This window comes from Argiope bruennichi, chromosome X1, assembly GCF_947563725.1.
Source record: "Argiope bruennichi chromosome X1, qqArgBrue1.1, whole genome shotgun sequence".
Lineage (NCBI taxonomy): Eukaryota > Metazoa > Arthropoda > Arachnida > Araneae > Araneidae > Argiope > Argiope bruennichi.
The window spans coordinates 112,660,034-112,673,918 of record NC_079162.1 but is presented as its reverse complement, the minus strand read 5'-3'; the positions used below and the strand labels follow the sequence as shown (position 1 = coordinate 112,673,918).

The following is a 13,885-nucleotide window of genomic DNA, read 5'->3' as shown; positions in this document are numbered from 1 at the left end:
TTTTCCAAAAATTTTTTTTAAAAAAATTCTAATATTCATATATTTGAGTAATATCACGCGAAAACATTTTACGTCCAGCAATTCAATGCTCCGAGTCTCTGTACGCTTGCAGAGAGCCATTTAAAGTTGATTACAAAGTTCTAGTCCAAATCGAAAGTGACCTCATTTCTTTTAAAAAATATTCGAAATCTATTGCGAGCATATGACATCGTATGTTTTTAAAAAAATATAATTCGGATAATATTCACAAGTTTATTGAAAATGATCTACATGTTGCAAAATGCAACAATGTATATCATTGAATTCATGACAAAATTGATTGCATCAATTCATTTAATTAAGTCAAAATTTGTCGAAAAATTTTACTTTCTAGGGTTACACTATATAAATATTACAATGTCTACATAAAAATCTTGATTTTCTTAAAATCTAAATATACTACTGTTTTGAAAATTATATTGGTCTTATCAATTAACAACGTTTCAGTCGAAAAGTCTTTTTCAAGACTGAAAAGAATAAAAAATAACTTGAGATCTAGTATTGATCAAGAAGGATTACATTTTTTTTATTGTGATGGTTTTATTAATGAATTTGCTATACAACATGTAAAGAAAAGAAACAAAAATCCAATATCGTTGATTTATCATAACAATTTGTTTACCGCGTTATTTATAAGTTTATGCAGCAATTATTTTTGTAATTTGCTTTTACCCTGTTTAGGCCTAAAATATTAAATTTACAAAAATAACTTATTTTTTTTAATAATTTTCACGTATTCCTTAAATCTTATCACACTAATTTTTGGAATGTAAGAAATATAGCTAAGTACCTCGAAATTATTTTGTTGCACAGTAATTTGTTTGAAGGACCATTATTTATTTGGGCTGGCCCTGATGAGTTTATGAGCGATGAGATGGATAACATGCCACCTTCATCGCCAAAATTCCAATAACTTAAGTGCTCTCGAAACAGTTTGAGAGTCTATGTACTTTCGTGTGAAACGAACATGTGAATGCTAAGAATTTTGATAAGTTTTGGTGAAACTGAAACGTGTGCCCTTACTGTCTAAGCTTAAAGTATTGCGAGAAAAAAAATAATCTATAAGCCATTGGTTGAGAATACGCGAGGATACTGATATGACAATGATATTCCTGACAATAACAATGATAGGCTCAATTTTGAACCAATCTGCATATCCGCAAAACACAATAAAGTTAAGATAAAATAGCTAATGTATAGCCGAAGTCAAAGAAAATGTGTGGTGTTCTCAATCAGAGTTATGTTATTTTGTAAGATACGTCACTTACTGACATAACATATATGCCAGTTTTCAATGATATTAGCAGCATATCTTATAATACCAAAATGAAAACTGATACTTATTTTAAGTATCAAACTTTCAGTAAATATTTGAAACAATTTTTAGCATGTATATTTAAATTAAAAGCAAATTAGATGTTCGTACTAAACAATTCAACAATCGAGTCAACGGGTAAAAATCAAAATAACATAAAATTTCTATGATTTTCAGCAATGCACAAAGTATTGCAAGATTTTTAAATGACATTAATTCATTATTCGAAACAGAGAAAATATGAAGCATTAAATACTGCATAAATTTATGCTAGAATTCATAATTATTGTAGAAAGTATTGTATATAATTATATGTAATTCAAAGATCATCCTGTATTGTTTTTCGTATAAAAAGTAATAGATTTGATTTCTTCAAATAAAGGTTCATGTTTCATTGTTGTGTCCTTTAATAACAAACACAAATATAATATATCTTTTATAATACATATTATTTTATTCAGAATATATCAATAAATATCATCACATCATAAAAAAATGTTTTATTCATCATCAAATGAAGAAATAAAAATGTTTGAAAGTCAGTTTGTACTTCCAGTATCCATTTTACTACCAAAGCTTATAATATTAAAAGTGCAAGATTTTAAAAAGAGATATAATCCAAGTAGATATAAAATCATTTTTCAGTATAGATTTAGAGCAACAAGAAGAAAATTATATTTAAATAGTAATGAAAACTTTTGAAAATGTTCTTATTTAAAACATGGAATGTGTTCTTAAATATACCTGTTGAACAGCACCATAAGTTTCGGAACGACCAGAGACTCTGGCAGCAGCTTGTTGGGCTATATCCAGATGATTCTGAATTTTCGAAATAAGATCTCGAACATCAGAACTCGTAGCTTTCAAATTAAGTGCCTTTAATGCAAAATTAAAAACTATTAAATATTTGTAAAACATATAACAAAGGAAAAATTACATTTTAAACAGTTAGAAATAACAAACCTAAATTTAACTGAGGAATTTATTTTTAAAATGTAATTCCGTTCTTATGTATTAATAAATAGATCTTCTGTAAAGCAGTGCAAGACATGTCATTATAAAACCTTTTTCTATTTCCTGTAGTTTCTCTTTAAGGTATAATATGTACATTTTAACCAAATGTATTTCATATACAAATTACTAGGAAAAAAAACTTTTCTTTAAAGTATATATAATCACTTATGGAAAATTTCTACTAAAAACTAAAACATTTAATAAAATGCTTCGACAAATATAACAACTATTCATTAAAAACGAATCCAGTTTCTTTCCTTGCACAATTAATCTTATTTAACACCATTTTTAAGCAGAAGAATTATTAATTTAAGTAAGGGAGTAAAATGCATCTTATTTTGGGGAGGAGGAGGGTGAGAAAGTAAAAATGTAAATTCTATTCATGAAATTTGAGGCATAAAAAACAAATATCTCTATAGCGTCAAATTTAAAAACGTGCTTGTACTGTAAGATATATCATTTTCGAATGGTTTCATTTTCTTTATAGAAAATTGAGAGACTATATCGCGCACAAAATCTATAGTTGCAATACCATATATAATCATATAAAAAAATTCTATCAGCGTATAATATATTTTCATGAATAAAACATGTTTCAAGAAGCTCTTCTTTAAAGCAAATTTTGATTTACAGCTTCACTTTACTTTATACTTAAAAAAAAAAACTTCCACCGACTTTAAACAAGAATCCGGCCAGGAGATTTTGTCAAGGGTCACCTCCAGCCAGGGATTCAAAACAAGAATTTGTGTGCGTGTGAGAGAGAGAGGACACATTTTAGTCTCAAAAATTTATCCTTCGTGACCCGAAAATCCAGTGAATCTCAAAATTTCAGTAAACCAGTATATATTCACAATAAATATATATTATAAAAATCCATATGCACAAGAAATGTATATTATAAAAATTCGTCTCCAAAAATTCCCCAAAAGAAGATATGTACCATATATAAAGAAAAACATCCGCAAAAGAAAGCAAGTACAATAATTAAAAAAAAAAAAAAAAAAAAAGGAACCTACTCCAGACTGCAGAAGATGAAATCATAAAAAGAAAGGGGGGAGGGGACATCTATCTAGAATGCAAATGTATCTTTCAAACAGACACCGTTAAGCAATGCTCCCTGGCCGCTATCAATTTTTTTTAGCCGTGCAAATTCAACACAAACTCTAGAACTATCTATTAATTCAAGAAGAACCAAAGGAAGAGATAAGGAAGCTAAAGAAAACTCTATGGGCATACTTTCAGAAAGGAAACTAGCTCATTAAATGTTCACAAGACTTGTGCCAACCAATACTTCAATGTTGCAATAATTTTTCAAGAAATTCATCGTTGCATGGACTTTTGAGAAATATATTTGTTGCGTCTACTTAAGTATCTGTTATTTTTTGCAATTTTTTCTTAATCCTGCAAATTTCTGAAACATTCAAGTTTTTAAAAGTTTTAGTATATTAGTTTAGTATATTTAGTATACTTTATTATTTAGTATATTTAAATAAAAACTACATAATTTATTGACTTTAAAATCAGATTCTTTCCTTTTACTGTAAATTTCTAGCAAGGTGACTCCATTAGATTAATCTACAATATTATCCAAATAATCTTATTTAAATTGGGTAATTGGTATCTTATTTAAATTGGAATTCTCTTGGGTAACAATACATAATTAATTCACAATATCCGACTTTTCATAAAAGCAAAGAAATCTCTCTATATAAACCTATTCATTAATTTATGTTTGATTATTTTATTTTCATAGTAATGCAAAAAGAAATTGGTCAGAGCACTAGAAAATGCCATTTGCACTGGGATTACCTCGCTTAATTATGAAAACTGATCCCGTTAAAGAGACAGTTTTTTAAAACAATGAATTTGCAAATTTATGTCCAAACAATTTTCACGATAACATCTTTATTTGAAAATTCGTTACTCATAATTCCACATATTTCCAATAATTTTTTGTGTGGTAAGTTAGTTATAAACTAGGGGGCTTCGCCCCCTGCTAGCTTATGCTCGCCAAACCCCAGAAATTTCTAATGCAGTTCTCGGATCGCTTTGCGTTCCAAGATCAATTCGCTCGCTCGCCATCTACTAAACCACTTTAGTCTAGCAACAGATATAACCAGATTCAATTTATTCCAAAATGATAAAACAATGAAAGAAATAAAAAAAATGTAAAGCAAAAAGTACACTCGCAAAAGTCATTTGCATCAAAGTTCTTTGTAAACAGAAATAACCTTTCATTTAAATAACTATATACATCCCCCAAAGAAACAAATTTTTTAAAAAATTGAGCTTTTCTCAAAATTTTCCAAATTTGGGAACTATACCATAGAAACAAAATAAAAAATTAATATTTACAAACAAATTAAAAAAAACAATCAAATTAAAAAAAAAGTGCTTTTCTCACAATTGTTCAAATTTGGAAGGTATCCTACAGAAACAGAATAAGAATTTGATATTTACAAAAAAATAAATTATCTGAAAGCAGCTATATTCAAATTCAGTCCATTCTAAAATAAGATAAAACAATGAAAGAAATAAAAAAATGCAAGGCAAAATGCGCACTCGAAAATTGAACCTAATTCTCCTCTTGGAAACAGCAAGAGTTAGACCTTTGGATCACAACATTGGTTTAATGGAGAAAAATTTTTGTAACTATCACATACAGGATAAATATAGATATCTCGATTAGTAGGTGGTTCGCCATTATCTCCAACAAATGTCGCTGCAATTTCTGATTTTGTAATATGTTGGTTATATCTACGTATATTTAAATTTCTAATCTGCAAGAAAACCCTCCTGAAATTTGTAGCAGGATTTTCTTCAATTATACGATTCATCTGCAGGTAACAATCGATGAACAGATTGATTGCTCTCAACATAGAATTAAATATTTCCATCACAGAGAGCAAACATCCTTCATTTCTCTCCATGCTTTTTTCAGTGGCTACACTGGTATCAAACACATATAACTGACTATAACCTGGTTTGTTATGACCACTGTATAAAGGAGAAACCATCAATTGGCCTTTGTTTCCTTGTTATGATTAAATGGAAAGTAATAGCATGCATTTTTTTTAATTATTTATATTTAGCATCACTATCATTTGTCGACAAATCGAAATGGGTATGCGACCTTATTTATATCAAATCGACAGAATCGATATATATTTTTAAAAATAATATGAACTATTAGCTCATACAAACATCCCCCCCCCCCGCATTTTTGAATTTATGAGTAAAAAGTAGATTTTAGCGAACATGAGTATTACATTCACATGAAACAGAATCGACATTTTCTCCACGCAACAAAAATAGTTTTGGCGATTTCACAGAGGCAACAAGTTTTTCTTTCGATCACTAAATTATTTCAGAAAAATATCAGTAAATATTTCGAAAAGCTACTGACTTGAGAAATAAGATTCTTAAATTTAGCACATTCCTTCGACGGGCAATATAAAGTAACCCTAAAATATGGCCAATTCTTAAAAAAAAAAGGGGGGGGGGAGGGACGTCACTTTCTTTACCCCTCCCGTTTTCGCTACATTCCTGACCAGACTTTTAAACACATTTAATATAACTTCAAGAAAATTCACTAAAAAGTAACATTTATTTTTTCACAAGGAAAACTACAACAAAATATTTAACAAGCAACAAGGCAAAAATAGAAAAGAGAGAAAACTGTTAAGACAAATAATACAGTTTGTATTATTTCTGAAATAATTTACAACTTTTAAGAAAATTTAACTTTATGCGGATTTGTGAGAAAAATTCACATTTAATCATGGTATACATTAAAAATCTTCAGGAAAGCTCGTCATGCTCAGCCTATCTCCAGATTATAAGATCTCCAATTAGTGATATCTTTTCATGGTTTTGAAGCAAAGGTATTAGGTGTATCTTATTTTTTCTAGGGTTAGGTGTATCTTGTTTTGTTGTACCATCTCCCGATGATGGTACAACAAGAACCAATGTCTTGGCTAAATCGTATCTTATCTGTAAAGATAACGTTATCTTACTGAATTCTGTTCCAAGGTTAATATTTGCATTTTGTTTTGATGGCAGCACATCTCTCCATGTATATGGTGTAGGATTCTTTGGCTGCTCAGAAGATGCGAACTAGATTTTATAGAGCGATGTTACAATTTTCAGGAGAACAATTAATCCTTTCACGGACCACTATGATAGTCTTCAAAATTGAGGATATATGGTTGATGGATTAGCTTACAAGACCTCTAGACCTAAGATTTAATAACACGGACACTCCTGGGATGGGATCTAAAACTCGCCATACCGCTTCTAAAACCAAATTTTCTGACATCGTGTCATGAGAACCATTGGAATAAGTAGGCTTCCTATAAGGAATCTACCTAAAAATTGGAATGAATTCATTTACTTCGTAATAGAAAAATATTTTGTTCCAATAATCATATGTTTAAAAGATTTTTTTTTCTCAACACACTAAATATTGGTGAAATATAAGGCTTTTCTCAAAGGTAATATGAATTTTCAAATATAAATTGAAAATGCTTACTAATGGGTGCGGATCTGCCCTTTCAGACTGCACAATTAACAACTTCTAATTTTGTACAATCAAATATTGACCCTCCAAAGGAGGAAAACAAACCACCAATTATTGAAAGTATTCGAATAATATAAAAATAATTAAAGTTAAAAAATTTAATATATCGCACAATAAAAAGGACTAAAAAGTAAAAATTTATTCCCAGTCCCATACAGATTGTCCTGAAGATTTTTTTTGTGCATACTAAAAATTTATGAATGTTAATTTTAAAAATTCACAATCATAAATTTTAGGAACAATCTGTATGGGGTTAGGAGAAATTATTATACTTTCTAGTCTATTTTAAAAATGCAGTATAAATTTTTTAAAATTTAAAATTGTTATTTTCTGCTTTTTAGTTTTGTGTATGACTAAAATTTTGCAATCGATTTTAAACTAAACTTTCCGATGACAAACAGACAAGAAGGCGAGTCAAGTTACACTGTCATCCAGCTCTGAGGGATGTTTGATGTTTCTAGCTCATTAGAAAGTTAGTTTTAAATCAATTGCAAAATCTGTACCGAACAGGTAAGCAAACAGACAAGAAAGCGTGTTAATAAAAACGTGCTAAACAAATTCCTACTATGCATTGAGATATCGGCTCGACATTTTCCATCATACCACAACATTTCGTGACACAATTTCTCCTAAAAATGAGAAATGCCAAAAACATACTTGTTCATCAAACCCGAGATACAATTAACCTACAAAAAATATGTTCATTATTCTCAAAAATTGGTACCACTTCGCAAGAAAGTGATTATGAACGCGCCAAACCAGATTTTATATTATACTAGGCCCATACGAATTGTTAAAATATAATCTTACTATAGACTGCAGTCTTCCAAAATGTTTATCAAAATGGAAATAAATCTGAAACAACTTCTAAATATAAACAAACACATTTTTTTCCATATTTTTGAAATTAAAAATGCCAATCCCATTATTATCAGACCTCTGTAGGTAAAGCTTTTATATTTCAAATGGTCTGACAGAATAACTGCGAAATAAAATCTTAAACAATATGAATGTAGTTTTGAAAAGACATGTAGGTGCACTCGGTATTGAATCTCAAAGAATAGTGCTCAAAACAGACTCCCCACTTTGTCTAAGACTTTATGGTACTTTTCCTGTCCAAAGTGTCGAAAAGCAAGAAATTATGAGTCAGATTGATAAATTATTGAACCCAGTTTAATAAAAGAAAGCGACAATTCTTATTTATCTCCAATAACTTTTGCTTTTAAATGCTATGAGGGTAAGAATACATGATTATACATAGATCTAAGAAAATTATATACTTTTTATAAGTGAGACTCTGAATCCTTACCTTTAATGGACAGTTCGTTAAATAAATTATCCAAATAATTTTTTTTCCCTTCATTTTTTTTTTTTTTTTGGATTTGACTTCAGGTTATTGGCATGTATCTATTGTCCAAAAGATGTAGATAAACTTGCTTACTGCCCAAAATTTGACTTATATGAATAGTGTAGATTATCATTTGGCATTAAAGTAGCTACAGCGGTTCTCAGTAGATTAATTTAGAGAATAAGCAATTATTTCATTACAAGATAAGCAATTAGTTCATTTTACCTGCAGTTATTTCAATATCATTGTATACTTTTCTTTTAAACAAGAACATTGAAAACACCTTAATGTTTATCTTAATATTTAAGAAAAAGAAAACAAATTGAAACTATGAGTATCTAAAAGTGTTTTTGCCAAAATTAAATTTTAAGGTTATAAAACTGGACATGGTTAAGTTATTCTTAACAATGCTAAGATTAAAATTATAAAAAGATTATAACCACCCTTTAATATAAAATTTTTTTTACAGATCCTTAGGTTTAGTAAATGTTTACAATGTATTTATTCCTGAATATGCTAAACTTAAGACATCTTTGAAACAGAGGTTCGAAAAAGAAGCGAAATTAATTGGATTGATGAATACCAAAGTGCATATGAAAAACTGGAAGAAATACTAATAACAAAGTCAGTTTTAAGAATATAAAAGCTAGATGTAACCTGTCAATTTTTGTTGATATATCACAAAAGAATACTAACATTCTATTAAAACAACCTGATGCCAGTAATGTTTTACATCCAATTACTAATCATTACAGATTATGAAAAAGTTATGCAATAACAGAATTAGAATATATTGTCATGATCTGCATTAGACAGATCTTATTATTACCTTCATGGCCAAAATGTTTTCACTCATACTGATGCAGTTCTCATTTGACTCAAAAATGTTAAAAACTTTAGTGGATGGTCATTCCACTGGTCTCTAAAGTCAATATGTTTGACTATGAAATTAAGTATCAAAAAGGTTCAGCTAATAATTGAAGCAGATATGTTATCCAGGTATAATCTCTCACCATTTTCAATATTCAGTTCATTTCCTTGATGCGAATAAAATTAAAACTCAACAAAAGAATGTAATTTATGTGAACCTATAATGAAGTCAAAGATTTCAGAGTAATTAAAGAGGAAAATATTTTTAAAATAAGTATTCCATTTTTCTTAATTAAGCTCATGAAAAATTTGGTTATCTTATTTCTTATACTTATTAAAAATGATTAATTCAATTACTTCTCAATATTATTGGCCTAGTATTACTTCTATTATGACTGAATTTGTTAAAGATAGTACTGTGTGACAACTCAAAAAGAGCAGAAGATAAATATTCGGTTTGTTACTATAAGTCTCCTACAAGCGAATCTTTCGAGTGCATCTTTATTGAAGCTGTTCGAGATTTCAACCACATATTAAAAACAATTCCTACTATTATAAGAGACTATTCAACACAGTGTGTTTGAGTTTTCTCATCAAAATTTCGAAACTTACATATGTATTTTAAAATTAGTCCCTGGATGATTATTAGCAGATACAAACGCTGCATTTATTTCTTTTAGATTAAAAATTCTGAAGAAACTATAATGTGAACCATCGCTTAGCTTCAGCTCATCATCCAAAACGCAGTTAAAGTTGAACGCATTTATCAGTATTTAGTAACTTGGTCTAATGTAAAGTAAATTTTATTGGAACTAAAATTCCAAGGACAAAACTATTAAAGTGAGTAGCTAATGAACATAATTTAACCCCTCATTCAATAACTAACATACTCGAACATGCTGTTCAATACCTAATCTTATAATTCTACTATTAATCAAAATAACTATTATGAACCTACTAACGAAGCTTGTAATTAGACTCTGTAAAGAACAAAATACTTTCATAACAAAAATAAAATATGATGATCACTTTATTCAGAAAAAAAAATGATATATGTAGTCTTGTTGTTTATAAAGAATTTCATTATATCAAGAAAAATAAGTTCCTATTTTCCGACCCATATGAAATTATTAAGATACCTCTGAAGTAACTTCTGAAATTCATACACCAAATTCTTTGGTAAAACAATTCATTAAAATTGTACAGGTTCCCAAATAAAGACCCGTTCGAAATTATTTCATTAAGGGAGGTTGAGTTTTAAGTAGTCTGTTGTTTGGGGGTGTTAAAATATGAAAAATCATAAGAGAAGACTAACTAAGATGTATCACTGCCCCAGTGAAGTACACTATTGCGATTTGCTCATGCATTGTCTCTCTTTGGGAGAATGCATAGGACAAAACAAAACACCAATGCCCCTTTCTCAGATTTATTGATAATTCCAGGTCTACGAATTATATTAAAGAATAAAGATACTTCTGCCATTGATTTTAAACCAAAAATTTATCATAATTGACTGACATCAAACAATACTAACCAAAATTACTTTCTTGAAACATATTGTGTCAGTTTATCCACAATTTTGATATAATTTACTTTTTATAGCTGCATATTATTATTTACTTGTATTTAGCTTGCTTTACCATGAACCAAATTTTTCTAAGTTAAGAACTGTGAAAAATAGCTAAACTAAAAACAACTTTTCCCACAGAGATCTCTCTGTACAATAATTTTCAAAATAATAATAATAATAATAATAATATTTCATTATTATAATAATTTTATTATTTAATTCAAAATACTCTACAATACTCTATACTATATAAGGATTTTTACTTTTTTTTTTCCACTATTTTCGCTTCATATCAGTTTAATATCACTAAACAGTTCGCATTTCCATTACATTTGAGATTATTTTGTTGTATTTTTGTATACTGAATATTTATTTCAAATCATGATGAGTGACAAACTAAAATGTTCGAAATTTGAAGATATTAAGAAAGCTAGTTCATCTCAAAATCTTAGGTCAGCAAATAACTCTGCTATCATATGAGGTTTGCAGTGTGGGATTGTATAGTTTCAATTTAACAGCTTTTTAAAAATTAGTTATTTTCTAATGAATTGAATTCAAACTTCACTTTAACATCTAGGTTACACACATTTTTGTTTCCCAGGCTTCTGACTCTATAGATGATTAAAAAAATTACTTTAGGCTAAATTAGGGAAAATCCCTTTTTCAAGCTACATGAGTCGAATGCCTTTCCACGTCCTCTTTTTCCTGCTCTCAAGTTGTTCTGAGTGTGTCATTCATTGGTCAGGAATTTAATAGAGAAATTTTAAAAAGCATCTAAAAATGGAGAATTCATTAAATGATATCTTTATTTTTCATAAATTAATCGCCAGCGAACTGTGCCATTAGCGATACACTCACTCATCCCCCCCTCTCTCATACACACTCGTAGAGATTCTAAGATAATGAGAAATTAGAAATATTTCCAAGTGAATATAATTAAGAAAATATTCATATTATATTTTAAAATTAATTTATTTCGACATTAATTTTTATTCAAAATCCTAATTAATTTTCTCGACCCATTTCATTGACAAATACCAAATGTTTCATAACATACACGCGAGGGCTTTAATGCAGAATGCTTGGGATTTCAAAATTGTAAATCAAATTCTTGGGATTTCATTAAATTCATTTAAATTAAATATAAATCTGTATGCATCGAAATATATCAATACATTGCCAGTACAATAAGCTTAAAGAGCCATGCGAAACGTATATGAAATGTTACACACACACACACACACACACACACACACACACACACACACACACACACACACACACACACACTTAGGAAGTTAGACAAGAAATAATAAGAATGATATATTGAAATAACTTACACATAAATGGTCTCTCATTGATTGAAACTCATTTTCCACATTTTTTTCGGCCATATCTCTTTGACGCTTGTGCAGTTCTAATCTTTTGGCTAATGTAGCCCGATCCGTTTTAAAAGCCAAAGATAATGCTATAAATTTACTCTAAAACAGTAGAAAAAAAGAAACATGTAGCTCACTTCTTACAAGCAAATGAACATTTTTAACAATGAAATTATTGCATGAGAGTTAATTTTAGAATAAAAGAGAAAATTTAATTACCTCCAGATCATGTTCATCAAAAGCTTCAACCCTGGAAAAGATAAATTCAATGATTAAATCGAACACCTGTTTACCATAAAACATTTTTATCATTAATTCACCTATGCTAAGTTCAGAGGATTAAAAATGGTAAACACACCAAGTACTAAGAGCGGAAATATTTGGAAATTGTAAAAGATTGTTCATACCATCGGACTCTTTAATGGCCATTTTGAGCTGCTTTACTACTACCTACTTTCCCGTTTATCACATTTTAAAGCAGTGCTCATTTGAGAAATTTATTCAGGTTATTGCAGAGTTTGAATTTTTAAACATTAACACCTATTTCCACTTTTAGTTTTCAATTGTTTTTTTTTTTTTTTTTGATGAAACCTTGGTTTCTTTGGCCAACATTATTTTAAACCCATTAAGCAACAAAAAGTTTATTTAATTAGATGTATAGAAATAATACGACAGAAAAAAGCTTTAAGCAGACGTGTTCGCAAGGAAATAATATGATTTAAATAAATCTATTTTTTCCGAAACAGTATAACTAACAATTGTTTGATTAATAATCTACTGTTTTGTAATTGCACCTATGGTAATTCGCAATTTTCTAGTAATTTCGTAATTCTTCCCCTCTATCATGTCAAGTGGTTAGATGAGATGCTTGTGGTTCAAGAGCTCCATGAATTTATCCCATTTCAGATGACGAGAAAGAAACCTAAACCTGCAAACCATCTTCAAACTTCCACAATATATCAATAAGGGAGGATGTTTGATAATTTGAACCATTAATCCCAAGTGACGATGAATCTTTACTTGAACTGAGCCTCAAGTTCACAATCCTCTAATTCTGAGGCTGAGACTCTACAGTTAAGTTACTGAGGCCTTACAGATTGATGTGTTTTAATTAATTTAAATGGATAGCAATAAGTGAATGCAACAATTTTTTCCATACATATTTTCACAATTTTCTGAATGAATTATAAAAGAGGGGCATAAAAATAACCATTTCCAAGCATTATTTAATCCATTAACTTTAAATATATGAATCACTGCTAAGGTAATTTAATTTTGAAAGTCACTACACATATGGCAGGAAGAATAAGACATGATGTTCAGTAAGGTATCATATGAGTGGCATATTTATATATCCTGTGATTATAGCATTACGTGATTTCTATTTCTTCATACATGCTTCATTTTAAAATTGCAGTATATGAAGATAAACAAAAAATAAATGCATTATTAGTACGATTATTCACCCAGGGCCAGATAATTCAATAGGTAAATGCCTAGCCCGTCCTACACTCCAATTTAGGATCTCATTTGCTTTTTGCGATATTTTCAGAACGTAACTTCAACGAAAGCAGAAAATAAAATCAAAGTCTGTATACTCCAGTTAAAAATCACGTATCATTTAAATTTTAGAGCATTATTTTAACAATCTTTCGAATCAATTAACTTTTGCAAATTTTACATCATGTTGCTTAATAATTATTAAAAAAAATATATGTAGCTTTAAAATTTCAAAATAATGCGATTTTTTAATTAAATGATATTTAGGTTA

At 29.0% G+C, this 13,885-nt stretch overlaps 1 protein-coding gene across 7 annotated transcripts in view; it reads right to left on the bottom strand.

Annotated features, from left to right (window-relative positions):
* Positions 1 to 13,885, bottom strand: part of LOC129958375 (inositol 1,4,5-triphosphate receptor associated 1-like) — a 135,076-nt gene that overhangs the window by 20,717 nt on the left and 100,474 nt on the right. For all 7 annotated transcript variants that reach the window (XM_056070825.1, XM_056070822.1, XM_056070824.1 and 4 more), the window contains 3 exons: positions 12,334 to 12,364; positions 12,076 to 12,216; positions 2,099 to 2,230 (listed from right to left, as the gene is read on the bottom strand). In XM_056070825.1, coding sequence (XP_055926800.1) covers positions 2,099 to 2,230; positions 12,076 to 12,216; positions 12,334 to 12,364 — 304 coding nt within the window. The remainder of the gene's footprint in view (positions 1 to 2,098; positions 2,231 to 12,075; positions 12,217 to 12,333; positions 12,365 to 13,885) is intronic.